This window comes from Oncorhynchus clarkii, unplaced genomic scaffold, assembly GCF_045791955.1.
Source record: "Oncorhynchus clarkii lewisi isolate Uvic-CL-2024 unplaced genomic scaffold, UVic_Ocla_1.0 unplaced_contig_1142_pilon_pilon, whole genome shotgun sequence".
Lineage (NCBI taxonomy): Eukaryota > Metazoa > Chordata > Actinopteri > Salmoniformes > Salmonidae > Oncorhynchus > Oncorhynchus clarkii.
In genome coordinates this window covers 113,458-140,821 of record NW_027260904.1, presented here as the reverse complement: position 1 = coordinate 140,821, position 27,364 = coordinate 113,458, and the positions used below count along the sequence as shown (strand labels likewise).

Sequence of the window (27,364 nt, the reverse complement as noted above, 5' to 3'; positions counted from 1 at the left end):
CACACACCATTGTGACCTTAAAACTAGAAGGTTCTATCTGCAAAAAATAAGGTTCTGAAGCCTAAATTGGTTTGAATGATGTATTCTTATCTTGTATTCTTTTGAACTTAACATTGAGTTATATAGTACTCCATGTAGAGAACATTGTACAGAACAAGGAATAACAAAATGTCAATAACAAAACGTGCAGATAGAACCTTATAGTTTCAAGCTCTCACAGTATTTCCTGTTGTAGTGAAACCCCAACAAAAGAGAAGAGTCCTGTGTTTCATCATTAATACATAGAATATACTTTATTTTCTCTTCCTCTGGTGTGTGATTGTAACAAACAAACAAACTGACACAGCAGTGTGGGATCTGGATCAACTCATCTTGGTTTCTGGCTGTGCACAGCTGGGAATAGGATCCACCCAAACCTGTGACCTTTTCCCTTCGCTCCTCTCTAATACAGTCTGTCGTCTAAAAACACCACTAGCTTTTCAGGACGGAAGCCCCACCTATTTACCTAAACCTCAGAGTGCAGGCAGAATCAGTGTTCCATCACAAATACATTCACACACACACACAAAGAAAAACACTCAAACACAGGCTCACTGACTGAAAGGTTAAAAGGTGACCAATCAACAGTTTTTACACACAGTAATGCCGGTTCTAATACAGTACAAGGCCCAGAGACGATGACAACGCCCACAGAAAGGTCTGAATCTATGAACAAATGGGAGCCTGTTTCAGCAGGAGGCTCTTCGGCAGGACGTTCTGAGGCTCAGCCATAGAGTTAGAAAGAGGACTCATCTTAGTATCTGTGATAGAAGCCCTCAATGGCAATGTCCATGCAGAAAACGGGCTACATACAGTACATCTATCTAGTCTAACTCTATGGGCCCAGCTCTAAATGTGTTGCTTATTGGTTTCCTAGCCCAGGGAAGTGCTGCTGTTGGTTGGGTTACTGCTACAGTGTGACAGGAAAAGTGCTGCTGCTGTTTAAACAGGTTGCTGTTACTGCTTCAGTGTCTGAACAGGAAAATTGCTGCTGTTGGGTTGGTTGTGTGACTATGACATAGTGGGCCAATGCCTTTGCCCTTGATAGCAAGACTAATTAGCCCTAGTTTTTTTTTTATCCTGATGATACCACTGGTTATATGGTTATCTTAGCCTCAGTTACAACTCATGTTAGTCAACACTGGCAAGGATTTCATAAATTCCTAGATTAAGGACCAGAGCACAGGAGGTTGGTGGCACCTTAATTGGGGAGGACGGGCTCGTGGTAATGGCTGGAGCAGAATACCTGGAATGGTATCAAACACATGGTTTCAGCCATTATTCCAGCTGTTCCTCCCTCAGCAGCCTCCTGTGGACCAGAGGTAACCTAGATTACTGACCAGAGGTAACCCTCCTATATACTCCAAGTTATCCCCCTTTGTTATCTCAAAGCTGGGCTCTTTAACTCAAGGAAACATCACCCGGCTAGCCATCCTTTCCCTCTCCTCCTCCATGTCAGTACAGGATACCCACAGAGGCGGAGCTGCATGTAGGTTTGGAAGACGTTCCGGCTGCTGGATGAATAACACACTGTAAAGAGCTCATCTCTTCAGCAGTTGTCAGATCTATATTATGGAAGTGGAGACGGTCAAGATAAGAGTGCCGTGTTTGTAACGTGTGTGTAGTGAGTATCAGCATATGTCCGTTTGTGTATGTTGTGTGTGTGAGACAGTCAGTTTTTCACACCGGTGGCTCCGTTCTTCTCTCCATTGGCACCTGGCAGGGTGTAAGGCAAGGCGGGACCCTTTTTACTGGGCAGGGTCAAGGGCTGGCGGATGTTCAATCGGTCTTTCTCTGCCTCTGCATCTTCATCATAGCGGTCATCATCTTCTTCCGCCTCGCTCTGGCGGGGGGAGGAGTGGCGCGACAGAGACGGAGATGGGGGCACAGAGGCCGGTCTAGGGTAACGGAAACCTTGGGCCTGAAAATAAAGGTTGGTGGGTTTTAGAGGGTAAGACACAGACAACACACCACACCATGGCTGTGTTTAGACAGGCAGACACATTCTGATGTGTTTTTCACCAATTGATCTTTTGACCAATCACGTCAGATGTATTTCAGATCTGATTGGCCAAAATACCAATTAGTTAAAAAAGATCAGAATTGGGCTGCCTGTCTAAACACAGCCAGAGTAGCATAGCAGTATGTTGAATCTGACACTTTCTCATAAGATTAACTAATCCAGATTTATATCTTATTTCACATATGAAATAAACCAGGGGTGTCCAACTCAATCCCGTCAGGGTCGTGTCTGCTTTCTGTTGTTAGTTCCTTTCAAATTGTATCCAATGAGGACAGAGACAACCAGGTGAGGGGAGTGCCTAATTAATATGACCTTAATTGATAAAGTACAAGGGAGGAAGGAAAACTTGCAGACACTCAGCCCTCCGGGTAATTGAGTAAACACCCCTGTTATAACCCTCAGCCCTCCAGGTAATTGAGTAAACACCCCTGTTATAACCCTCAGCCCTCCAGGTAATTGAGTAAACACCCCTGTTATAACCCTCAGCCCTCCAGGTAATTGAGTAAACACCCCTGTTATAACCCTCAGCCCTCCAGGTAATTGAGTAAACACCCCTGTTATAACCCTCAGCCCTCCAGGTAATTGAGTAAACACCCCTGTTATAACCCTCAGCCCTCCAGGTAATTGAGTAAACACCCCTGTTATAACCCCCAGCCCTCCAGGTAATTGAGTAAACACCCCTGTTATAACCCTCAGCCCTCCAGGTAATTGTGTAGACACCCCTGTTATAACCCTCAGCCCTCCAGGTAATTGAGTAAACACCCCTGTTATAACCCTCAGCCCTCCAGGTAATTGAGTAAACACCCCTGTTATAACCCTCAGCCCTCCAGGTAATTGAGTAAACACCCCTGTTATAACCCCCAGCCCTCCAGGTAATTGAGTAAACACCCCTGTTATAACCCTCAGCCCTCCAGGTAATTGAGTAAACACCCCTGTTATAACCCTCAGCCCTCCAGGTAATTGAGTAAACACCCCTGTTATAACCCTCAGCCCTCCAGGTAATTGAGTAAACACCCCTGTTATAACCCTCAGCCCTCCAGGTAATTGAGTAAACACCCCTGTTATAACCCCCAGCCCTCCAGGTAATTGAGTAAACACCCCTGTTATAACCCTCAGCCCTCCAGGTAATTGAGTAAACACCCCTGTTATAACCCCCAGCCCTCCAGGTAATTGAGTAAACACCCCTGTTATAACCCTCAGCCCTCCAGGTAATTGAGTAAACACCCCTGTTATAACCCCCAGCCCTCCAGGTAATTGAGTAAACACCCCTGTTATAACCCCCAGCCCTCCAGGTAATTGAGTAAACACCCCTGTTATAACCCCCAGCCCTCCAGGTAATTGAGTAAACACCCCTGTTATAACCCTCAGCCCTCCAGGTAATTGAGTAAACACCCCTGTTATAACCCCCAGCCCTCCAGGTAATTGAGTAAACACCCCTGTTATAACCCTCAGCCCTCCAGGTAATTGAGTAAACACCCCTGTTATAACCCCCAGCCCTCCAGGTAATTGAGTAAACACCCCTGTTATAACCCTCGGCCCTCCAGGTAATTGAGTAAACACCCCTGTTATAACCCTCGGCCCTCCAGGTAATTGAGTAAACACCCCTGTTATAAAACAAGAAGAGTCCAACTACAAAGGTCCACTACAGCAGATTCCTACTGAGTCAATAAAGAACACATGTTTTACTCATCTCCCCCGGGCACCATTAGGTACTAGGTGGTTTCCAATGGTGTAGAATTATTAAGTACCCATTGTTACCCAAAAGGAGGAAACAGCATCTCCTCTCCAGACAGACAGAGACAGACTTACAGTGTCAGAGTCATGAGGTTGGTAGAAGTAGGTATCTGGGAAGGCTTTAGCCAGGGCCATGTGACGAGCTGATATGTAATACTGAAGGAGAGAGGAGAGATGATAGTTATTAGTAGAACGGTTGACATTTCTTCTCTTGGTAAAGGTGAAAGTTCTCACCCTGCCCAGGTATCTCCAGTCCAGAAGGTCACTCAGGCGCTCTGTGCGGTTCCGCTGGATGATCCTGGCGCGCCGGCTCTGCTGACAGAACTGGAACAGGTACGACGTGAGCTGGTTACATGACTCATCAACCCCTCTGTACCGTCGATCAAGGATGTAGATTCCTGAGGTAGAGGACAACAGCATTAGTCAAATCTACTGAAGATCAGTTGGTAGAGAGCAGTGTTTGTAATGCCAAAGGTTGTGGGTTCAATTCCCACTGGAACCACCCCATACGTACAACGTAACATGAATGACTGTCTCTTTGGATAAAAGCCTCATCCAAACAACATATTATACTGGGACCATTACTTCTCTAAATGTAGAATGTTTAATCAGCCCCTTGGAAGACACTTAACAACCTTGACTTGGACACATTCTGAACACACCGTATGCTGAGGGATCAGCTATGTGTTCCTCCATGAAGCAGCCAAACCCAGAGAGGTTGGTAGAGATTGAGGGGATCCCCATGACTGTACACTCAGCTGAGAAAGGGAGAGATATTGAAGTAAATATACTTGTATATGCCATACAGCCAATGTACAAGACAACCATATCTCCATGGTTCATAGTATCTATAAGAGTCTACCTGGTGTCTATCTCCATGGCTCATAGTATCTATAAGAGTCTACCTGGTGTCTATCTCCATGGCTCATAGTATCTATAAGAGTCTACCTGGTGTATATCTCCATGGCTCATAGTATCTATAAGAGTCTACCTGGTGTATATCGCCATGGTTCATAGTGTCTATAAGAGTCTACCTGGTGGTTCATAGTATCTGTAAGAGTCTACCTGGTGGTTCATAGTATCTATAAGAGTCTACCTGGTGGTTCATAGTATCTATAAGAGTCTACCTGGTGGTTCATAGTATCTATAAGAGTCTACCTGGTGGTTCATAGTATCTATAAGAGTCTACCTGGTGGTTCATAGTATCTATAAGAGTCTACCTGGTGGTTCATAGTATCTATAAGAGTCTACCTGGTGGTTCATAGTATCTATAAGAGTCTACCTGGTGGTTCATAGTATCTATAAGAGTCTACCTGGTGTATATCCCCACGGTTCATAGTAAGAGGGGAACACTCCAAGATGGCAGCCTCTTACAAACTCTTCATAATCCATCGGCAGGAGGGGAGAGGTGGAGGACAGGAACTCTGGGTGGAAGATCACCTAAAAGGATGATGGGAAACACAAATGAAGCAGGGGATGAGGACAGAGTTGACCAGATGAAAGAGATGCACTTCCACCATATTATTTACACCAGTTTTACAAGTCTTCCAATCAGTGCAGAAGAAGAGGAAGAGAATAATTATTTTGAAGCAGTTGAACCCATTTGACCCCCAGCTCTGCAGCGGGCTGAGCAATGGTTTCTAGCCCAGACTGGCCTTTGCATCAGTAGCAGGATAGTGTTATAGGAATGACATTTGTGTGACGGGAGGGACCAGAGCAGAGCACAGTGTGACGGTTATGTATTTGTAAAGTGTCAGTATAGCCCACATGCCATCTAACTAGCAAATGAGGACAATGGCAATGAGCCTCTGGCCTTCGTGTTTTTATCCTGGAGGATTGTTGACATAGGCTATGTAACGTCGTCTCCGGCTGGAGCTGCCTAATACTTTTAATTATCTAATTATTTAAATGAATCAATCAATCTACCTTGACGCGGTCGGCAGAGCTGTTGAACAGGCCGATGCGGCGAATGCAAGTGAGGATGGGGTCGTTGCTGTCCTCCAGCATGTTGTGGGTACAGATGGGAGGCTGGCACTGCCTCTGGGTGGCAAAGATGGCACGCTTCATCATGGTGAAGTCGTCCTTACTCAGCATCTTGGACACGTCCGGCAACTGCCCACTAATGCAGCACAAAGGTAGATTTTACTAAGGGTGTAAAATACAAACCAGCACAAAAGCTCTGATGAAGGCCAAGAGGCAGACACATAAGCGTGAATCAAATGTGTGTGGGCTTCCCTTCTCTTTAACTAACACAAAGTAATTCATACAAACTGTCGTCTATAAGCTCTCTTACAGTAATAATAAGTACAGTGATTCATATGGGTTTTTCAAGACAGTGATTCATATGGGTTTACAGGACAGTGATTCATATGGGTTTACAGGACAGTGATTCACTCCTAGCTGTCCCCAGTCCACCTGGCCATGCTGCTGCTCCAGTTTCAACTGTTCTGCCTGCGGCTATGGAACGCTGACCTGTTCACCGGATGTGCTTCCTGTCCCAGACCTGCTGTTTTCAACTCTCTAGAGACAGCAGGAGCGGTAGAGATACTCTCAATGATCGGCTATGAAAAGCCAACTGACATTTACTCCTGAGGTGCAGTAGTTGTCTGGGTTTCTGCTTGCTATTTGGGGTTTTAGGCTGGGTTTCTGTACAGCACTTTGAGATATCAGCTGATGTAAGAAGGGCTATATAAATACATTTCATATGGGTTTACAGGACAGTGATTCATATGGGTTTACGGGACAGTGATTCATATAGAGGTCCACTTACACCAGCAGTGATTCATATGGGTTTACAGGACAGTGATTCATATGGGTTTACAGGACAGTGATTCATATGGGTTTACAGGACAGTGATTCATATGGGTTTACAGGACAGTGATTCATATGGGTTTACAGGACAGTGATTCATATGGGTTTACAGGACAGTGATTCATATGGGTTTACAGGACAGTGATTCATATGGGTTTACAGGACAGTGATTCATAGAGGTCCACTTACACCAGCAGTGATTCATATAGTTTCTTTCCGAAGCGTTCCTTCACTGTTTGAGCGGTATCCCTGCCATGAGGATGTCAAAACAAAGTCCAGTTATTAGTCACTAGAAATACATACGTTTTCTTATTTTCTCACATGCAAGTGTCTCCCTCTGTGGCAGGAAACAGCCATGGTGGCGTTGTCATTACCAGAGCTGCTTCCTGACTGCTTGGCCTTTCAGCGTCTCCACGTTGAAGTTGTTGGTCCGTGCAGGCATGATGAAGAACGCAACGACAGTCACGTCGCTGTGGTTGACCTGGGGGAGAGAGAGGAGGCAGGGAGGGAGTAAATACCTGCAAGATTCTTGAATACATCCAACTAACCGACAGACAGGTAGACAATGGGTGTGTACACTCACACAGACACCCGGTCCATTCAGAAGGTATTCAGATCCCTTGACTTTTTACGTTACAGCCTTATTCTAAAATTGATTTTTTTTAAACACAATAACCCATAATGACAAAGTGAAAACAGGTTTTTAGAAATGTTTGCAAATCTATAAAAAAATATTTTAAAAAATACCTTATTTGAGAATAAACAGAAATACCTTATTTACATAAGTATTCAGACCCTTTGCTATGAGACTCGTAATTGAGCTCAGGTGCATCCTGTTTCCATTGATCATCCTTGAGAAGTTTCTTCAACTTGAAGTCCACATGTGGTAAATTCAATTGATTGGACCTGATTTTGGAAAGGCACACACCTGTCTATAGGAGGACCCACAGTTTACAGTGCATGTCAGAGCAAAAACCAAGCCATGAGGTCAAAGGAATTGTTTGTAGAGCTCTGAGACAGGATTCTCTGGTCTGCTGAAACCAAGATTGAACTCTTTGGCCTGAATGCGAAGTGTCACGTCTGGAGGAAACCTGCCACCATCCCTACAGTGAAGAATGGTGGTGGCAGCATCCTGCTGTGGGGATGTTTTTCAGGGGCAGAGACTGGGAAACTAGTCAGGAACGAGGGAAAGATGAACGGAGCAAAGTACAGAGAGATCCTTGATGAAAACCTGCTCCAGAGCACTCAGGACGTCAGACTGGGGCAAAGATCCAACTTCCAACAGGACAACGACCCTAAACACACAGCAAAGTCAATGCAGGAGTGGCTTTGGGACAAGTCTCTGAATGTCCTTGAGTGGCCCAGGCAGAGCCCGGACTTGAACCAAATCGAACGTCTATGGAGAGACCTGAAAATAGCTGTGCAGCTACGCTCCCCATCCAACCTGACAGAGGTTGAGAGGATCTCCAGAGAAGAATGGAAGAAACTCCCCAAATACAAGTGTGCCAAGCTTGTAGCGTCACACCCAAGAAGACTCGAGGCTGTAATCTCTGCAAAAGATGCTTCATAAAAGTACTGAGTAAAGTGTCTGAAGACTTATGTCAATTTGATATAATATTTTGTTGTTGTAGTAATACATTTGCAAAAATGTCTAAAAACCTGTTTTTGATTTGTCATTATGGGGTATTGTGTGTAGATTAATGAGGGATTTTTTCCCAAATCAATTTTAGAATAAGGCAGTAACCTAACAAAATGTGGAAAAAGTTGAGGGGTCTGAATACTTTCGGAACGCACACACATTTTCTGATACACGTGTACACACACACAGTGCCAGACACGCACACACAGCTTACTCTCAGTAGATAGTTGAGTCTGGCCAAAGCCTCCAAGAAGATATCAGCTCCTTTGTTGCTGAACTCATACCTCCCAGCGATGAACAGGAACAGACACTTGTCCAGGTTGAAGTCCAGGTGCCTGGCGGGTGGGACAACAACAACCATTCAAGATGAGACCATCACCTGACCACATGTCCAGACCAGGGTTGGGGTCAATTTCATTTCAATTCAGTCAATTCCAAAAGTAAACCGACATTCCATTTGCTTCTCTATGAGAATTGATATTGGAATTCAGGTTAATTCCTGAATTGAAATGGAACGGACCCCAACCCTCATCCAACCACATCATTCATTAATTCCCTTGTTCTCCATAATCAAGATTTAAATCATTAAAATGAAGGTTGGGGTATGTAGAATTTGATAACGAGATTGAGAATCTTAGCAAATTAAAGAAAAATATGACAAACTATATTTTGACATTTGTTTAATTAGTCCACTGTTGATACAGTCTCAAAATGTCAGCAATCAAGTTTTTTTTGGTGTTGTTCCCCTTTAATTCAGGTGAGCACCAGCCAGACAGTTGTGTTTGGCTAACTGTGTTTCTGTAGTCACTTGTGATGCAGTTTTCAAAACAATGGCCACTGGATTGGTGCAAATCATAATGATTCTGCCAGGTAGTTAATAGGCTACTTTGTATCGACCTTTTAAGTGTCTTTCCATTTACCCCAAAACAGTTAGACACTCATTAGCACCGCTAACGGCTAAGCCCACAGCAGGGCTTGACATTCTGGTAAATGTGCGAGACACACTGGGCCAGTGCCAACTGAAAGCTACTGGCCCGAAGAAAAAAATACAAGATCTGACAGCAGGTGATTTTATATTTAATTTGTGGGCTGAGTAAGTCGCCTTACAGGGTTCATACAGACATCGGAAAGTCAAATTCAAGGACTTTAAATTATTTTTTTAAACACTTAATTGTAGGCAAATTTTGAAGGAGCTACATTTTATGTCATTGTTGTAATAGCCTATAGAAGAAGAAAAATCCCCCCCCGTTTCCACTATGAATAATGCATTCTGTTTTTAATAGGCCTAACCAATAGTATTATGCATTGACAAAACTTTTACATTCTAAAATGTCACAATATTGTGGACATTGCCTGACTAAATAGACAGCATGCTCCTGACACAAACACAACAACGTGTCTGTACATGTGGTAGCTAGTCGGTCTCACCAAAATAAATAAGTGAACCTACTAATCGAGTCAGTTAAGAACAAATTCTTATTTACAACACCGGCCAAACTACCTTTGTATAGAAAACCAAGTTGAAGCAAACATAATAACCGCATAGGGTTTTACCGCAACAGGCTTCAATTGAAACAGCGGGAAACAAACGAAAGCACCTGAATCTCAAAAACTGATCAGAAATTCAATCACGTAATAATTCTATTGGAGCAGTAGAAGTTGTAAATCGGCTACCATAACCAATGACTTCAACAACCAAATAGTGGAGAAGAAATATCTGATTTTCATGGTAGGCTATTCCATGACTGATTTTGTGCATCGCCAATATTTAAACAAGAACGTTTTACCTGGGTTGCATACCCATTCTGGCCTTAGCATTTACTGCTAGATATAACTTGTAACATCTTTCCTACTGCTTTCCTCAACACAACAACCAGCTGTTTCAGAGCTGCGCGTTCTTTCTGCGCATCAGATCATCTATAGGCCGTGTGCAGAGCGAGTGATAAATAACCGACATAACGAACGAAAAGCTTTGCGAATCCATTTTTTTAAATAAATTATATAGCCTAGATTAAAAATAGCATTATTAAAATGTGTTTTCCACTGGCCAGGGGGCCACTGATGGAGGGTTTCTAAACCTCCCCTGTATGTCAAGTCCTGACACACACAGACAGGGGCATTCCCGTGACGATGTTGCCTCTTCAGAAACTTGATTTATTTTTGGTCAGTTGCACATTACTGTTTGAATAAATCATGATAAAAAAAGATATGTAACTGGCACCCTTGCGACCAAAACATGTGTCGCACTGTTATGGCCACAGTATCAAACCCTGAAAATGATAGTGTCAATAAGGTTCAAGCAACAGGCTGTTTCTATGGTTGTCTATTAATATGATAGGTAACACTCCCATCACTGGGAAAAAAACGGGTTAAATTAACATTGTTTCCACATCATTTAAACAAAACAAATGTGATAATGTTGAATCAACAACAAAAATAAACATAAGGGAATTTCTTATTTTTTTCCACCCAACTTTGAACCTAAATCCAATGTGATGGTGATCATGTTTTGTTGAATTTACATTAGTTGACAACTCAACATAATGACAATCAAAAATAGACATTGAAATGACATCTGTGCCCAGTGGGTCAGCAGTATGTATATATAGTATATTTGTGTTTGGGTGGTGACCCCACTGACCCATAGAAGTGACCTCTGATGAACTCCTGGATACGGTTCTTGCTCTGGGCGTGCAGGTTCTGGAACTCATGCATGGCAGAGAACTTCTTCACGTTCAGCCCGTTAGGGGTGATTATGTCTGTGGGGTGGCGGGGGAGAAGGAGAGAGGGAGAACAGGAAAGGGAGAGAGAGAGAGAGAACAGGAGACGGAGAGGTAGAGATAACAAGAGAAGAGAGGTAGAGAAAGAACAGGAGATGAGGGGTAGAGATAACAAGAGAGGTAGAGAAAGAACAGGAGATGAGGGGTAGAGATAACAAGAGAGAGGAGAGGTAGAGATAACAAGAGAAGAGAGGTAGAGAAAGAACAGGAGATGAGGGGTAGAGATAACAAGAGAGAGGAGAGGTAGAGATAACAGAAGAGGTTAGCCAGACAGTCAACTAAGAACAAACAAAGAGGTTAAAAGGTTTAAAAAAAAACTGAGACTTGACAGGAATTCCTGTGACAGACATGCACACACACACCTGGTTTCCTCTTGAGCAGGTGCTCTGCCTCAACGGCTGTGATCTGAGAGACGGTGGTGAAGACATGAGCGCAGCGTGCCGCTGTCCTCTCCAGACAATACCGATGGTAGATCTGTCTATCCCCCGCCTCCTTATCCACGTTGAACTGAGACAGAGAGGACAATTCCAAATCCTCAATTCCCCTCACCAAGACTAAGCTATTACCTACTATGAGCTAAAGTTAATTGAATAAATAACTTGCAAAAAAACATATTCTCAATTATTTTTGATCATAAAACAAAGCCTATCTGATCTAGAGTAGTGGCTATGGTGAAGAGGCTGGGAGACACTGACCCACAACGTTCAGCAGTTGTGGGCCAAGTAAATAGCACATCAACTAAGTGCTTTCACTGTTTTAGTGGAGCAATCCAGGGTCGATGAAACAGGACAGACTAGATGCTAAAAACCAACATGCTAAAAATGCTAAGGTCCTGCCCGCCCCACCTTCCACACACTTGCGTAAGTCTGGAAGCATCAGATTGGTATCAGTCTGGTAACAGTTCTCCACTAACTCTAGAAGCATCAGATTGGTATCAGTATGGTAACAGTTCTCCCCTAACTCTAGAAGCATCCGATTGGTATCAGTATGGTAACAGTTCTCCACTAACTCTAGAAGCATCAGATTCGTATCATCAGTCTGGTAACAGTTCTCCACTAACTCTAGAAGCATCAGCTTGGTATCATCTGGTAACAGTTCCCTTTCAGATCTACACTAGTGAATACTAAGTAGGGGACTAGGGGTTGATTTAAGATCAGGGCAAAAGATACTAGCTAGGGTGATACAACTGACCTTCAAACAACCTAGAATGACCCACAACGCTTACTGTGAGGTCAGTTACCTGTGAATGATGGTGAAGATGCACAAAGACAGAGCAATCAGAACAAAGTAAACATGACATCCCAACCCTGACCAACACACACCACAGATCATGACATCACCACGTGTACACACAAACACACAGATACACTCACATCGGCGAGGTTGTTGTAGAAGTCCACGCTGCCGGCACACAGGTAGCGTCCCAGCAGGGTGGCGTGGGTGGTGAAGATGGTTGCCACGGGCAACTGTCTTTGTCTACACAGCGCCAAGCCCAGGCCTGCCAGCCACTCATGGAAATGGGCCAGGATATGGGGAGGCTCCTCACACTGCGCTGCATACTGGAAGAAGACAATGTGGGGTTAATATAATGGGCCAGCATACTGGAGGAAGACAATGTGGGGTTAATATAATGGGCCAGCATTCTGGAGGAAGACAATGTGGGGTTAATATAATGGGCCAGCATTCTGGAGGAAGACAATGTGGGGTTAATATAATGGTCCAGCATACTGGAGGAAGACAATGTGGGGTTAATATAATGGTCCAGCATACTGGAGGAAGACAATGTGGGGTTAATATAATGGGCCAGCATACTGGAGGAAGACAATGTGGGGTTAATATAATGGGACAGCATTCTGGAGGAAGACAATGTGGGGTTAATATAATGGGCCAGCATACTGGAGTAAGACAATGTGGGATTAATGGGCCAGCATTCTGGAGGAAGACAATGTGGGGTTAATATAATGGGCCAGCATACTGGAGTAAGACAATGTGGGATTAATGGGCCAGCATTCTGGAGGAAGACAATGTGGGGTTAATATAATAGCCAGCATACTGGAGGAAGACAATGTGGGGTTAATATAATGGGCCAGCATTCTGGAGGAAGACAATGTGGGGTTAATACGGAACCTTATACGGAATACTGTTACTAATGAATTGTAAACTTGAACTGACACAAGCCATTATTCATCTGGCTAGAACAGTGGTCGCCAACCGGTCGATCGCGATCTTCAAAACATTCCTAGTCGATGAAATACTTCTGTAGAAAAGCCAACGAACGATAAAGTATTGCACTCCTTTTTTAGATCGTGTTGAGCTATTGCTGGTAGGTGCACTTGATTCAAAAGTGCTGCGCACCGGGTAAGCAAAGTGTTCCCATGAGACAAACTCTGCATACCCGGCAAATCTGTGACTAAATCAAGTGCACCTACTACGCTGCCCAATCGGAAAGCTCAAATCACCGTGAATCACTTTTAAAACCAATGACAACCGAGACTGTCAACGAATACAGCAAAGAGCTGCTGTTTTTATGAGTGTTGAAGTTTCTATTCAGCTCTGTCACTATTAGAAAACGCACATCTCCGTACTTCCACTCAGGCTGCAGCTGTAATGAAAGAGTAGCCAAGTATCAACAGCCCTGCCTTTTATTATTATTAGCAGCTCATCGTGTCCATTTTAATATTATGGAATATTTCACTTTCTCTGGTCACAGGAACATCATGAATTTGTTTATGAGGCAGATGCGGTGCGACCGAGTTTCGCCATCAGGTGGAAGACGGTGTCCCCTCTCTCTGGTCAGTCTCACCGGAGGAAAGGAAGGAGAGAGCAGAGATCGTGAGAGGTGGTTGGGAAAAATAGTTTTGAACGGTCATCTAACCCGGAATTCCAAGTCGGAAACTCTGGCATCTTTCTAGAGCTCCGACTTTTCGACCTGAAGATCATTGACGTGGTGATTTGGCCTCGTTGACCATTAGCTGCAGGTACCATCAGTCCAGCAAAATAAAAAAGCCTTGTTGACCATCAGCTGCAGGTACCATCAGTCCAGCAAAATAAAAAAGCCTCGCTGACCATCAGCTGCAGGTACCATCAGTCCAGTAAAATAAAAAAGCCTCGTTGACCATCAGCTGCAGGTACCATCAGTCCGGTAAAATAAAAAAGCCTCGTTGACCATCAGCTGCAGGTACCATCAGTCCAGTAAAATAAAAAAGCCTCGTTGACCATCAGCTGCAGGTACCATCAGTCCAGTAAAATAAAACAAGCCTCGTTGACCATCAGCTGCAGGTACCATCAGTCCAGTAAAATAAAAAAAGCCTCGTTGACCATCAGCTGCAGGTACCATCAGTCCGGTAAAATAAAAAAGCCTCGTTGACCATCAGCTGCAGGTACCATCAGTCCGGTAAAATAAAAAAGCCTCGTTGACCATCAGCTGCAGGTACCATCAGTCCGGTAAAATAAAAAAGCCTCGTTGACCATCAGCTGCAGGTACCATCAGTTCAGTAAAATAAAAAAGCCTCGTTGACCATCAGCTGCAGGTACCATCAGTCCAGCAAAATAAAAAAGCCTCGTTGACCATCAGCTGCAGGTACCATCAGTCCAGTAAAATAAAAAAGACAATTATTTAAATTCATGCTTCACAGTGACTCACAACTGCTAAACCAACTGATCTATTTTGTTATCAAAGCTCGAGTTTTGAAATATGGTCTGATTAACAATATTGGCAGGCCAATCATATAGCCTGTATTCTGTGATAATGTATAAGGCCTACTGCCCAAACCTCATTCCTACAAAACTGTTTGTGTGAGGTTAATGTAAAAAATTAATCTGAGCAGTAGATCTCAGCTTGCTTTTTGACTGCGAAAGTGATCTTGACTCAGAAAAGGTTGGCGACTACTGGGCTAGAACCACCTACTTATAACAGTGAGCAGTATGTAGGCCACGCCCCCCTTATCCCCATTCAACCCATTATCCCTGACCCTCTGTGGCAGCAACCCACCTCTCCTAGTAACTCATTATCCCTGACCCTCCCTGACAGCAACCCACCTCTCCTAGTAACTCATTATCCCTGACCCTCCCCGACAGCAACCCACCTCTCCTAGTAACTCATTATCCCTGACCCTCCCCGACAGCAACCCACCTCTCCTAGTAACCCATTATCCCTGACCCTCCCTGACAGCAACCCACCTCTCCTAGTAACCCATTATCCCTGACAGCAACCCACCTCTCCTAGTAACCCATTATCCCTGACAGCAATCTATCTCTCCTAGTAACCCATTATCCCTGATAGCAACCCACCTCTCCTAGTAACCCATTATCCCTGACCCTCTCTGGCAGCAACCTACCTCTCCTAGTAACCCATTATCCCTGACCCTCCCTGACAGCAACCCACCTCTCCTAGTAACCCATTATCCCTGACCCTCCCTGACAGCAACCCACCTCTCCTAGTAACCCATTATCCCTGACAGCAATCTACCTCTCTTAGTAACCCATTATCCCTGACAGCAACCAACCTCTCCTAGTAACCCATTATCCCTGACAGCAACCCACCTCTCCTAGTAACCCATTATCCCTGACAGCAATCTCTCCTAGTAACCCATTATCCCTGACAGCAACCCACCTCTCCTAGTAACCCATTATCCCTGACAGCAACCCACCTCTCCTAGTAACCCATTATCCCTGACAGCAACCCACCTCTCCTAGTAACTCATTATCCCTGACAGCAACCCACCTCTCCTAGTAACCCATTATCCCTGACAGCAATCTACCTCTCCTAGTAACTCATTATCCCTGACCCTCTCTGGCAGCAACCCACCTCTCCTAGTAACCCATTATCCCTGACAGCAACCCACCTCTCCTAGTAACCCATTATCCCTGACAGCAACCCACCTCTCCTAATAACCCATTATCCCTGACAGCAACCCACCTCTCCTAGTAACCCATTATCCCTGACAGCAACCCACCTCTCCTAGTAACCCATTATCCCTGACAGCAACCCACCTCTCCTAGTAACCCATTATCCCTGACAGCAATCTACCTCTCCTAATAACCCATTATCCCTGACAGCAACCCACCTCTCCTAGTAACCCATTATCCCTGACCCTCCCTGGCAGCAACCCACCTCTCCCAGTAACCCATTATCCCTGACCCTCCCTGGCAGCAACCCACCTCTCCTAGTAACCCATTATCCCTGACCCTCCCTGGCAGCAACCCACCTCTCCCAGTAACCCATTATCCCTGACCCTCCCTGGCAGCAACCCACCTCTCCTAGTAACCCATTATCCCTGACCCTCCCTGGCAGCAACCCACCTCTCCCAGTAACCCATTATCCCTGACCCTCCCTGGCAGCAACCCACCCTTCCTAGTAACCCATTATCCCTGACCCTCCCTGACAGCAACCCACCTCTCCTAGTAATCCATTATCCCTGACAGCAACCCACCTCTCCCAGTAACCCATTATCCCTGACCCTCCGACAGCAACCCACCTCTCCTAGTAACCCATTATCCTTGACCCTCCCTGACAGCAACCTACCTCTCATAGTAACCCATTATCCCTGACCCTCCCTGGCAGCAACCCACCTCTCCCAGTAACCCATTATCCCTGACAGAAACCTACCTCTTCCAGTAACCCATTATCCCTGACCCTCCCTGGCAGCAACCCACCTCTCCTAGTAACCCATTATCCCTGGCAGCAACCCACCTCTCATAGTAACCCATTATCCCTGGCAGCAACCCACCTCTCATAGTAACCCATTATCCCTGACCCTCCCTGACAGCAACCCACCTCTCCCAGTAACCCATTATCCCTGACAGCAACCCACCTCTCCCAGTAACCCATTATCCCTGACAGCAACCCACCTCTCCCAGTAACCCATTAGCCCTGACAGCAACCCACCTCTCCCAGTAACCCATTAGCCCTGACAGCAACCCACCTCTCCCAGTAACCCATTATCCCTGACAGCAACCCACCTCTCCCAGTAACCCATTATCCCTGACAGCAACCCACCTCTCCCAGTAACCCATTATCCCTGACAGCAACCCACCTCCCCTAGTAACCAGGCGGTCAAGAAGCCAAAGAGGACGGCGTCGTTGGCCTCGCGGTCGAACCAGGGCACCCCGATAGAGAAGTTGTCCCACAACTCTTTTTTCCACTTATCCAGGTTCCAGGCAGTGAACGCCACATCTATCAGCACCACGTATGGACTGCCCTCAATCAGCCAACGACCAAAGTACACCTGGGGTGAAAAGAGAGAGTGAGAGAGAAAGGGTGAGAAAGAGACTGGGGTCAGTGTTTTTAAAGTAGCTTGCTAGCCAGGCAGGTGCTGTTAGCCATAGTGTCGCAACACATTTAGCATATTTTCAATGTGGTCACAGTCTGGACATAGAGTGTTTGACATGTATATGTTTATTTGTTGTGGCCCAGTAAAGATAATTAAAAAGCCATTTCTTGTTGTTTATACCATAAAGAACTGGGAGCTTACACAATGATTTACACATATGTTCCACAACTTCCAGTCCTGAAGTGAGGACGATTACGGCACAGTATCGCTCTCATCCAATCAAATGATCTGACCTCACTACACAGGGCTTTCCCATGGTGCACTGCACTGCTACGACAATGCACACCTAGAATGCCAAGGAGTGACTCAGTATGGCACACACACTTACACATATGAACTACACATGCCCACTACACACACGCTACAGACTGCCTACCAGAAATAGACAGCAGTGTGTGTGACACTGATACAGCCTTTAACCTTTTAACAGAAATACCAGAGATTAGAACGACAGGGACAGAGAGTGAAGGATAGAGTGAAATAAATACAGAGAGGAGGGACACTGTGTGTGTGTGTGTGTGTGTGTGTGTGTGTGTGGGGGGACGTGTTCAACTATACTTGTGGGGACCAGAAGTAAACAAATGTATTTTTGACAAACTGGGGACATTTTGTTAGTCCCCACAAGGTCAAATACTATTTCTAGGCGGTTTAGGGTTAAGGTTAGAATTAGTGCTCGGGTTAGAATTAAGTTTAGGGTTAGGAACTAGGGTTAGGGTTAGGAACTAGGGTTAGGGTTAGGAACTAAGATTAGGGTAAGGGAAAATATGATTTTGAATGGAACTGACTTGTGTGTCCCCACAAGGTTAGTTATACAAGACTGTGTGTGTGTGTGTGTCCTGAGGAAAGGCCAATGCCATGGACCAGTGTTAGGTGGAGTCTTGGGGTGCACAGGGGCTTCTGAGGCAAGGTTGACGTCACTGATCAAACCTTTTTAAAAACCGAAGGACACTGCTTAGAAATGCCTAAAATGGAATAATACTGCTTTTAACCTCATCATAATCCCCCAAAAAACTTCAATTGCAAGGACGTGAATAAGTTATGTACTGCTAATGTTTTTTTCATATTGTTGTCAACGTCACGATGGAGAACCAATGGTAATTCAGGAAGCTGCACACACACACAGGCTAGTTGAGGTACGAATTCTAATTAGAAACTTCACACTGGGTTCTAAAAAGCACATTTTAGTCTCATGGATTTTATTCTCCTTTGGTGCTAATGTTAGATGCAGCTGCTTTAAAGCGACAATCTGCAGTTTGGTAAAAAGCTGAGGGGTGGGGCTGGGGAAATGTAACCACTCTCAAACTCAGACAGAACTATGGACTGACCATCCATGATATCACACTGATAGTTTTAACCATGTTTGATTTATATGGTGTTTGTTTAATGTTTACAAACATTGGAGTAAATCAAGCTTATATATTTTGGGTTGTGGTGGGGTACGACAGTTAAACTGAGCTCATGAGGCATTTAAATAAGTTATATTCTTAAAGAATCAAAAATGGATGAAGCAACTGCAGATTTCCCCTTTAAGTACTTTAACAGTGCCAGCAAACTGGTGTGGGTCTCTGTGCGGGTCTCTGTGCGGGTCTCTGTGCGGGTCTCTGTGCGGGTCTGTACCTTACATCCACTGGAATTCATCTTGTCTATGGCTCTCTTAAGGGCAGGGTTGGTGGGCTCAATCAGCTCCACCTGGGTACGGACGTTACTCTCCACGTACGGACCAACCAGGAAATAGTTTTCTCCCCATTCCTCTGCCGTCAGACGGGCTTTGGTCTGGATCACTGTGTAAATCCCACCAACTGCACAGAGGCACGGACCAAGAGTTATTACTAATATACTGTCATTACACACAGAACCAAGAGTTTACTAATATACTGTCGTTACACAGAGAACCAAGAGTTATTACTAATATACTGTCATTACACACAGAACCAAGAGTTATTACTACACACAGAACCAAGAGTTATTACTAATATACTGTCATTACACACAGAACCAAGAGTTATTACTAATATACTGTCGTTACACAGAGAACCAAGAGTTATTACTAATATACTGTCATTACACACAGAACCAAGAGTTATTACTAATATACTGTCCTTACACACAGAACCAAGAGTTATTACTAATATACTGTTATTACACACAGAACCAAGAGTTATTACTAATATACTGTCATTACACACAGAACCAAGAGTTATTATTACACACAGAACCAAGAGTTATTACTAATATACTGTCATTACACACAGAACCAAGAGTTATTACTAATATACTGTCATTACACACAGAACCAAGAGTTATTACTAATATACTGTCATTACACACAGAACCAAGAGTTATTACTAATATACTGTCATTACACACAGAACCAAGAGTTATTACTAATATACTGTCATTACACACAGAACCAAGAGTTATTATTACACACAGAACCAAGAGTTATTACTAATATACTGTCATTACACACAGAACCAAGAGTTATTACTAATATACTGTCATTACACACAGAACCAAGAGTTATTACTAATATACTGTCATTACACACAGAACCAAGAGTTATTACTAATATACTGTCATTACACACAGAACCAAGAGTTACTACTAATATACTGTCATTACACACAGAACCAAGAGTTATTATTACACACAGAACCAAGAGTTATTACTAATATACTGTCATTACACACAACCAAGAGTTATTACTAACATACTGTCGTTACACACAGAACCAAGAGTTATTATTACACACAGAACCAAGAGTTATTACTAATATACTGTCATTACACACAGAACCAAGAGTTATTACTAATATACTGTCATTACACACAGAACCAAGAGTTATTACTACACACAGAACCAAGAGTTATTACTAATATACTGTCATTACACACATAACCAAGAGTTATTACTAATATACTGTCGTTACACACATAACCAAGAGTTATTACTAATATACTGTCGTTACACACAGAACCAAGAGTTATTACTAATATACTGTCGTTACACACAGAACCAAGAGTTATTACTAATATACTGTCGTTACACACAGAACCAAGAGTTATTACTAATATACTGTCATTACACACAGAACCAAGAGTTATTACTAATATACTGTCATTACACACAGAACCAAGAGTTATTACTACACACAGAACCAAGAGTTATTACTAATATACTGTCATTACACAGAACCAAGAGTTATTACACACAGAACCAAGAGTTATTACTAATATACTGTCATTACACACAGAACCAAGAGTTATTACTAATATACTGTCGTTACACACAGAACCAAGAGTTATTACTAATATACTGTCATTACACACAGAACCAAGAGTTATTACTAATATACTGTCATTACACACAGAACCAAGAGTTATTACTACACACAGAACCAAGAGTTATTACTAATATACTGTCATTACACAGAACCAAGAGTTATTACACACAGAACCAAGAGTTATTACTAATATACTGTCATTACACACAGAACCAAGAGTTATTACTACACACAGAACCAAGAGTTATTACTAATATACTGTCATTACACACAGAACCAAGAGTTATTACTAATATACTGTCGTTACACAGAGAACCAAGAGTTATTACTAATATACTGTCATTACACACAGAACCAAGAGTTATTACTAATATACTGTCCTTACACACAGAACCAAGAGTTATTACTAATATACTGTTATTACACACAGAACCAAGAGTTATTACTAATATACTGTCATTACACACAGAACCAAGAGTTATTATTACACACAGAACAAAGAGTTATTACTAATATACTGTCATTACACACAGAACCAAGAGTTATTACTAATATACTGTCATTACACACAGAACCAAGAGTTATTACTAATATACTGTCATTACACACAGAACCAAGAGTTATTACTAATATACTGTCATTACACACAGAACCAAGAGTTATTACTAATATACTGTCATTACACACAGAACCAAGAGTTATTATTACACACAGAACCAAGAGTTATTACTAATATACTGTCATTACACACAGAACCAAGAGTTATTACTAATATACTGTCATTACACACAGAACCAAGAGTTATTACTAATATACTGTCATTACACACAGAACCAAGAGTTATTACTAATATACTGTCATTACACACAGAACCAAGAGTTACTACTAATATACTGTCATTACACACAGAACCAAGAGTTATTATTACACACAGAACCAAGAGTTATTACTAATATACTGTCATTACACACAGAACCAAGAGTTATTACTAATATACTGTCGTTACACACAGAACCAAGAGTTATTATTACACACAGAACCAAGAGTTATTACTAATATACTGTCATTACACACAGAACCAAGAGTTATTACTAATATACTGTCATTACACACAGAACCAAGAGTTATTACTACACACAGAACCAAGAGTTATTACTAATATACTGTCATTACACACATAACCAAGAGTTATTACTAATATACTGTCGTTACACACATAACCAAGAGTTATTACTAATATACTGTCGTTACACACAGAACCAAGAGTTATTACTAATATACTGTCGTTACACACAGAACCAAGAGTTATTACTAATATACTGTCGTTACACACAGAACCAAGAGTTATTACTAATATACTGTCATTACACACAGAACCAAGAGTTATTACTAATATACTGTCATTACACACAGAACCAAGAGTTATTACTACACACAGAACCAAGAGTTATTACTAATATACTGTCATTACACAGAACCAAGAGTTATTACACACAGAACCAAGAGTTATTACTAATATACTGTCATTACACACAGAACCAAGAGTTATTACTAATATACTGTCGTTACACACAGAACCAAGAGTTATTACTAATATACTGTCATTACACACAGAACCAAGAGTTATTACTAATATACTGTCATTACACACAGAACCAAGAGTTACTACTAATATACTGTCATTACACACAGGACCAATAGTTATTATTACACACAGAACCAAGAGTTATTACTAATATACTGTCATTACACACAGAACCAAGAGTTATTACTAATATACTGTCGTTAAACACAGAACCAAGAGTTATTACTAATATACTGTCATTACACACAGAACCAAGAGTTATTACTAATATACTGTCGTTACACACAGAACCAAGAGTTATTACTAATATACTGTCGTTACACACAGAACCAAGAGTTATTACTAATATACTGTCGTTACACACAGAACCAAGAGTTATTACTAATATACTGTCGTTACACACAGAACCAAGAGTTATTATTACACACAGAACCAAGAGTTACACACAGAACCAAGAGTTATTACACACAGAACCAAGAGTTATTACTAATATACTGTCGTCACACACAGAACCAAGAGTTATTACTAATATAATGTCGTTACACACAGAACCAAGAGTTATTACACACAGAACCAAGAGTTATTACCAATATACTGTCGTTACACACAGAACCAAGAGTTATTACTAATATACTGTCGTTACACACAGAACCAAGAGTTATTACTAATATACTGTCATTACACACAGAACCAAGAGTTACTACTAATATACTGTCGTCACACACAGAACCAAGAGTTATTACTAATATACTGTCGTTACACACAGAACCAAGAGTTATTACTAATATACTGTCATTACACACAGAACCAAGAGTTATTACTAATATACTGTCGTTACACACAGAACCAAGAGTTATTACTAATATACTGTCGTTACACACAGAACCAAGAGTTATTATTACACACAGAACCAAGAGTTATTACTAATATACTGTCGTTACACACAGAACCAAGAGTTATTACACACAGAACCAAGAGTTATTACACACAGAACCAAGAGTTATTATTACACACAGAACCAAGAGTTATTACTAATATACTGTCATTACACACAGTGATACCTTTGTTGGCCACCTCCCATGCGATCTCGAAGAGGACAGCGTCCTCCAGGTCAAACTCCTCATCCCACTCCTCCAACCCCGACAGGGAGGTGATGGACAGGCTGCGAGCCAGAGGCATGCTGGGAAAGAACAACAACACACATGGTTTAGACATGTCATGAGACACACACACATTGTTTTTTGGAAGGAAGGGTATATTCAGCTGATAAAATAGCTGAAGATGTAGTTAGACATGGGGGTCATCATTGAGGTGGAAAAGAAATGGGGCTAGGTGTAGAGTCAGTGAGGTTAAGGGGTGAGGTTGAAAAGTTACCATTGGCTAGGATTAGAGTCAGTGAGGTTAAGGGTTAAAGTGAATGTGTGCTCACTTTCCAGCATTTTTACATATCAGTTTATTGTACCTTTATTTAACTAGGCAAGTCAGTTAAGAACAAATTCTTATTTTCAATGACGGACTAGGAACAGTGGGTTAACTGCCTGTTCAGGGGCAGAACGACGGATTTTGACCTTGTCAGCTCGGGGATTTGATTTTGCAACCTTCCGGTTACTAGGCCACCTGCCTCTAACCGCTAGGCCACCTGCCTCTAACCGCTAGGCCACCTGCCTCTAACCGCTAGGCCACCTGCCTCTAACCGCTAGGCCACCTGGCGCCCAGATTGCTAAGACCATTGAGAGAGTGGATGGTTACAACTACCTCAGTACACTCAGCTTAGAGAGAACTGGGATGTCGTGGTCTAAAAATACGTCAGTAAAAAATGATTATTTATATTTTATTTCACTTGCTCCCCCACCCCCTCAGCCGACAGTCTTTACTCTGCCTCCACCCCCTCAATGGTAATTTAGTCTGCTGCTCTCCCTATGGTCCCCCCCCCCCCCCCCCGACAGTCTTTACTCTGCCTCCACCCCCTCAATGGTAATTTAGTCTGCTGCTCTCCCTATGCCCCCCCCCCCCCCCCCTCCACCCCCTCAATGACAGTCTTTACTCTGCCTCCACCCCCTCAATGGTAATTTAGTCTGCTGCTCTCCCTATGGTCCCCCCCCCCCCCCCCGACAGTCTTTACTCTGCCTCCACCCCCTCAATGGTAATTTAGTCTGCTGCTCTCCCTATGGCCCCCCCCCCCCCCCCGCCGACAGTCTTTACTCTGCCTCCACCCCAATGGACATGTATTTATTCATCACTGCTACAGTTGTTACTGTGTTCCTATCTATGCTGCTATAGTCTATGTGGCGGGGGATATATATATCACACACACAGTACACACACACACCTCTCTCTCGTGGGACTTTTTCCACATTGCTTGCTCTTTGGGGATTTTAGGCTGGGTATCTGTAGAAGTATTTGTGTCAGCCGCTGATGTCAAAAGGGATTAATTAAATACATTTGATTGACTGAGTCACTGGTCTACTTTGCAAACTGAGAAGGCTGGATAAAAATGACGTCAGAATGGGAGAGATGGTTTATGTTCAAATGAGATTTGTTGAGACCAGGATATCGGTTGGAGAGCAGCTGGGCAGCTGAGTGTTAGGCAATCTCCTTCACAGCCCAAAGAACTGCCAGACTGGCACACACCTTCAGTCTTTAAAAAGCCAATGAGAAGAGGCTGTTCCAACTAGCTCCTCTGTGTCTTATGGGGTTCTAGGAGTGTGTGTGAGAATGAGAGAGACAGTATGCAGTGTTGTGTGTGTGCATATGGGTGTGTGAGAGAGAATGTGATTTGTGTGGTGTGTGTGTGTGCGTGAGTGCGTGAGTGTGATCTGTTTGTGTGTGAGAGAGAGAGTGAAATATTTGTGGAAGTACAGTCATCAACTGTAATGTAAAGTAGTGGAAGACAAGAGGGGGAAGGTAGAAGAGGTGGGGGGAGGGAGAGGAAGAGAGAGGGGAGGTAGAAGAGGTATGGGGAGGGAGAGGAAGAGAGAGGGAAGGTAGAAGAGGTGGAGGGAGGGAGAGGACGAGGAAGAGAGGGAAGGTAGAAGAGGTGGAGGGAGGAAGAGGACAAGGAAGAGAGGGAAGGTAGAAGAGGTGGAGGGAGGGAGAGGACAAGGAAGAGAGGGAAGGTAGAAGAGGTGGAGGGAGGGAGAGGACAAGGAAGAGAGGGGTAAGGTAGAAGAGGTGGAGGGAGGAAGAGGACGAGGGGGGGGGTAAGGTATAAGAGGTGGAGGGAGGGAGAGGATGAGAGAGGTGCAGGTGGGCTCTGAGTAGAGCCTAGGTCCAGGAAGTTACTACACTATTTTAGTGACATGTTCTGACCAGACATTCCTGTCATGCCAGAAAAATACTGAATGTGACACACACCCCTCAGCTTCTGTGAAATAGCTTGGACAACAAACGATGCTGGTGACACACAGCACCATGATGAAATATTGCAGGGTGATTTACGACACTAGTTGCAGCAACCCAAAGCTGGTCGACTGTTGGCATGCTGTGGCTCGGGCAAAACCAACTCCCATGGTTTCAGACTGTTGTTGGAAATGTAGAGACATGTCATATAGAGCAAGTCATAATACTGTAGTGTAACACACTTGTGATGATCGAGAGAATGTTCTCCCCCTTTTTTCTTCTCTCTCTCACACACACATTTGATGAATGATAAAGCTGTAAAAGACAGATGAGACCTACTCAGCCAGGGCAGGCTAATATATATCATACATGATAGTCTATGTCACACTGACCATGTCTGAGGCTACTTTCTCTTCCTGACTATGAATGAAGTCCATTATACATCCTAAAGAAGCCTGTAGGGCTGCCTGGGAACAGGTTGATGGCTACTAGTACTGTCCGAGGCCTCCTCTTCGCTCGTGCCGCTCAGTCACACCTCCAACACAGACACTCCAGCAGCGAACAACACACTATCATTTATAAATATGAAACACCGCTTTGTTACTAATAATGATAACAATGTAACGTGTTTACTGTCATCCGCTACATTGCAACGACACACTGTATCAGGAAAGACTGCTTGCCCAGCCAGAACACAGTGTGACTATGACAGCAAACACATCGCGATGCAGACGACGCTCTCCTAACCTCGGCAATAATACACGTCCTCATAGGCTATACGTTCCAGAAAACATGGAATTATCATCAACCCCACTGAAGTGGTGAAGGTTACTTACCCTAAACCGGTGTCGTACCAAGTTCGGTAAAGCAAGCTATGGCAACGTTAGCATCTGTTTAAATCAATCAACAAAAAAACTTGAGATAGCAGAGGGGGCGGAAGCCTCATGCGAATGCTGGAGATTCACATTGGTTTAATGCACAGTGTGTCATGTTGATGGACAAAATGAAATAACGTCTGTGTGCGGATTACTGCACGTAAGGGGGCGGGGTTGTATCGGCTAAAGTACCGCCCCTTTCACATTATTCATGAGATGGCGTTCTTGACCCCTTGATTTCTATGGGGTACAGGCCCCGCCCATGGGAAATGGGTCGTTTTCACAAACCAAAATGCACAATTGGTTTACTGAGTTCACTAACACGGACTCTGGTTGGTGGACTTTGTTGTCAATCGAAGGAGAGGGAATCGTGAGCAACGTGAGCAACTGGTCTGTCTTTTTTTATTTTTCAAAGAGGAGAGAAAAGGGCAAGCAAGTTATTTATAATGTTCGTTGAGTGTCAGATTGGAGTATAGCGGAAAGTACAACCGACAACGTGACTACAGAATGACATTTGACCATGCAGCAAGCCCCGCTCTCAGTTCTTATATGCTGTGAAACCTTACCGAACTTATAGTTTTTCCTCTTGCATGTCTCTCTCTCCACACACACACACACACACACACACACACACACACACACACACACACACACACACACACACACACACACACACACACACACACACACACGTCATTGCCCACATGGGGCATTTGCAGATTTGCAGGTAAAGAAAAAAAAATACTACTAGCCAACTAGCAATTCTATAAAGTTGGCTTTAGCTAGCCCAGATGGGTTCCCAATCTCCCAACCTCCAAGAAGCTAGATGCTTTTAGCAACAGTAGTATTTACATACTAGCCTTGTTAGGAATTAGCTTGCAAAGCCAGAAGTTCAATTTCAATTTACTATGTAGATTGTCTGTA

General features: G+C 43.4%; 1 protein-coding gene across 1 annotated transcript; it reads right to left on the bottom strand.

Annotated features, from left to right (window-relative positions):
• Nucleotides 1–266: 266 nt before the first annotated feature.
• LOC139402183 (glycogen [starch] synthase, muscle-like) lies at nucleotides 267–26,554 on the bottom strand. Its single transcript, XM_071146280.1, has 16 exons — nucleotides 26,402–26,554; nucleotides 23,288–23,406; nucleotides 18,976–19,157; nucleotides 17,062–17,253; nucleotides 12,400–12,585; nucleotides 11,389–11,533; nucleotides 10,888–11,005; nucleotides 8,461–8,581; nucleotides 6,982–7,088; nucleotides 6,797–6,856; nucleotides 5,723–5,915; nucleotides 5,110–5,236; nucleotides 4,459–4,554; nucleotides 4,031–4,194; nucleotides 3,872–3,952; nucleotides 267–1,960 (listed from the first exon to the last, which is right to left on the bottom strand). Exons 2-16 carry the CDS (start codon nucleotides 23,403–23,405, stop codon nucleotides 1,712–1,714), a joined length of 2,139 nt encoding a protein of 712 aa, XP_071002381.1. The 5' UTR covers nucleotide 23,406; nucleotides 26,402–26,554; the 3' UTR covers nucleotides 267–1,711.
• Between the last annotated feature and the right edge of the window lie 810 nt (nucleotides 26,555–27,364).

Coding starts and splice junctions, on each gene's coding strand:
- LOC139402183 (XM_071146280.1), bottom strand. CDS start 23,405: ATGCCTCTGGCTCGCAGCCTGTCCATCACCTCCCTGTCGGGGTTGGAG. Junction 4,195..4,458: donor AGCTGATCCCTCAGCATACG/GTGTGTTCAGAA, acceptor CCTCTACCTCAG/GAATCTACATCCTTGATCGA. Junction 3,953..4,030: donor ACTGGAGATACCTGGGCAGG/GTGAGAACTTTC, acceptor TCTCTCCTTCAG/TATTACATATCAGCTCGTCA.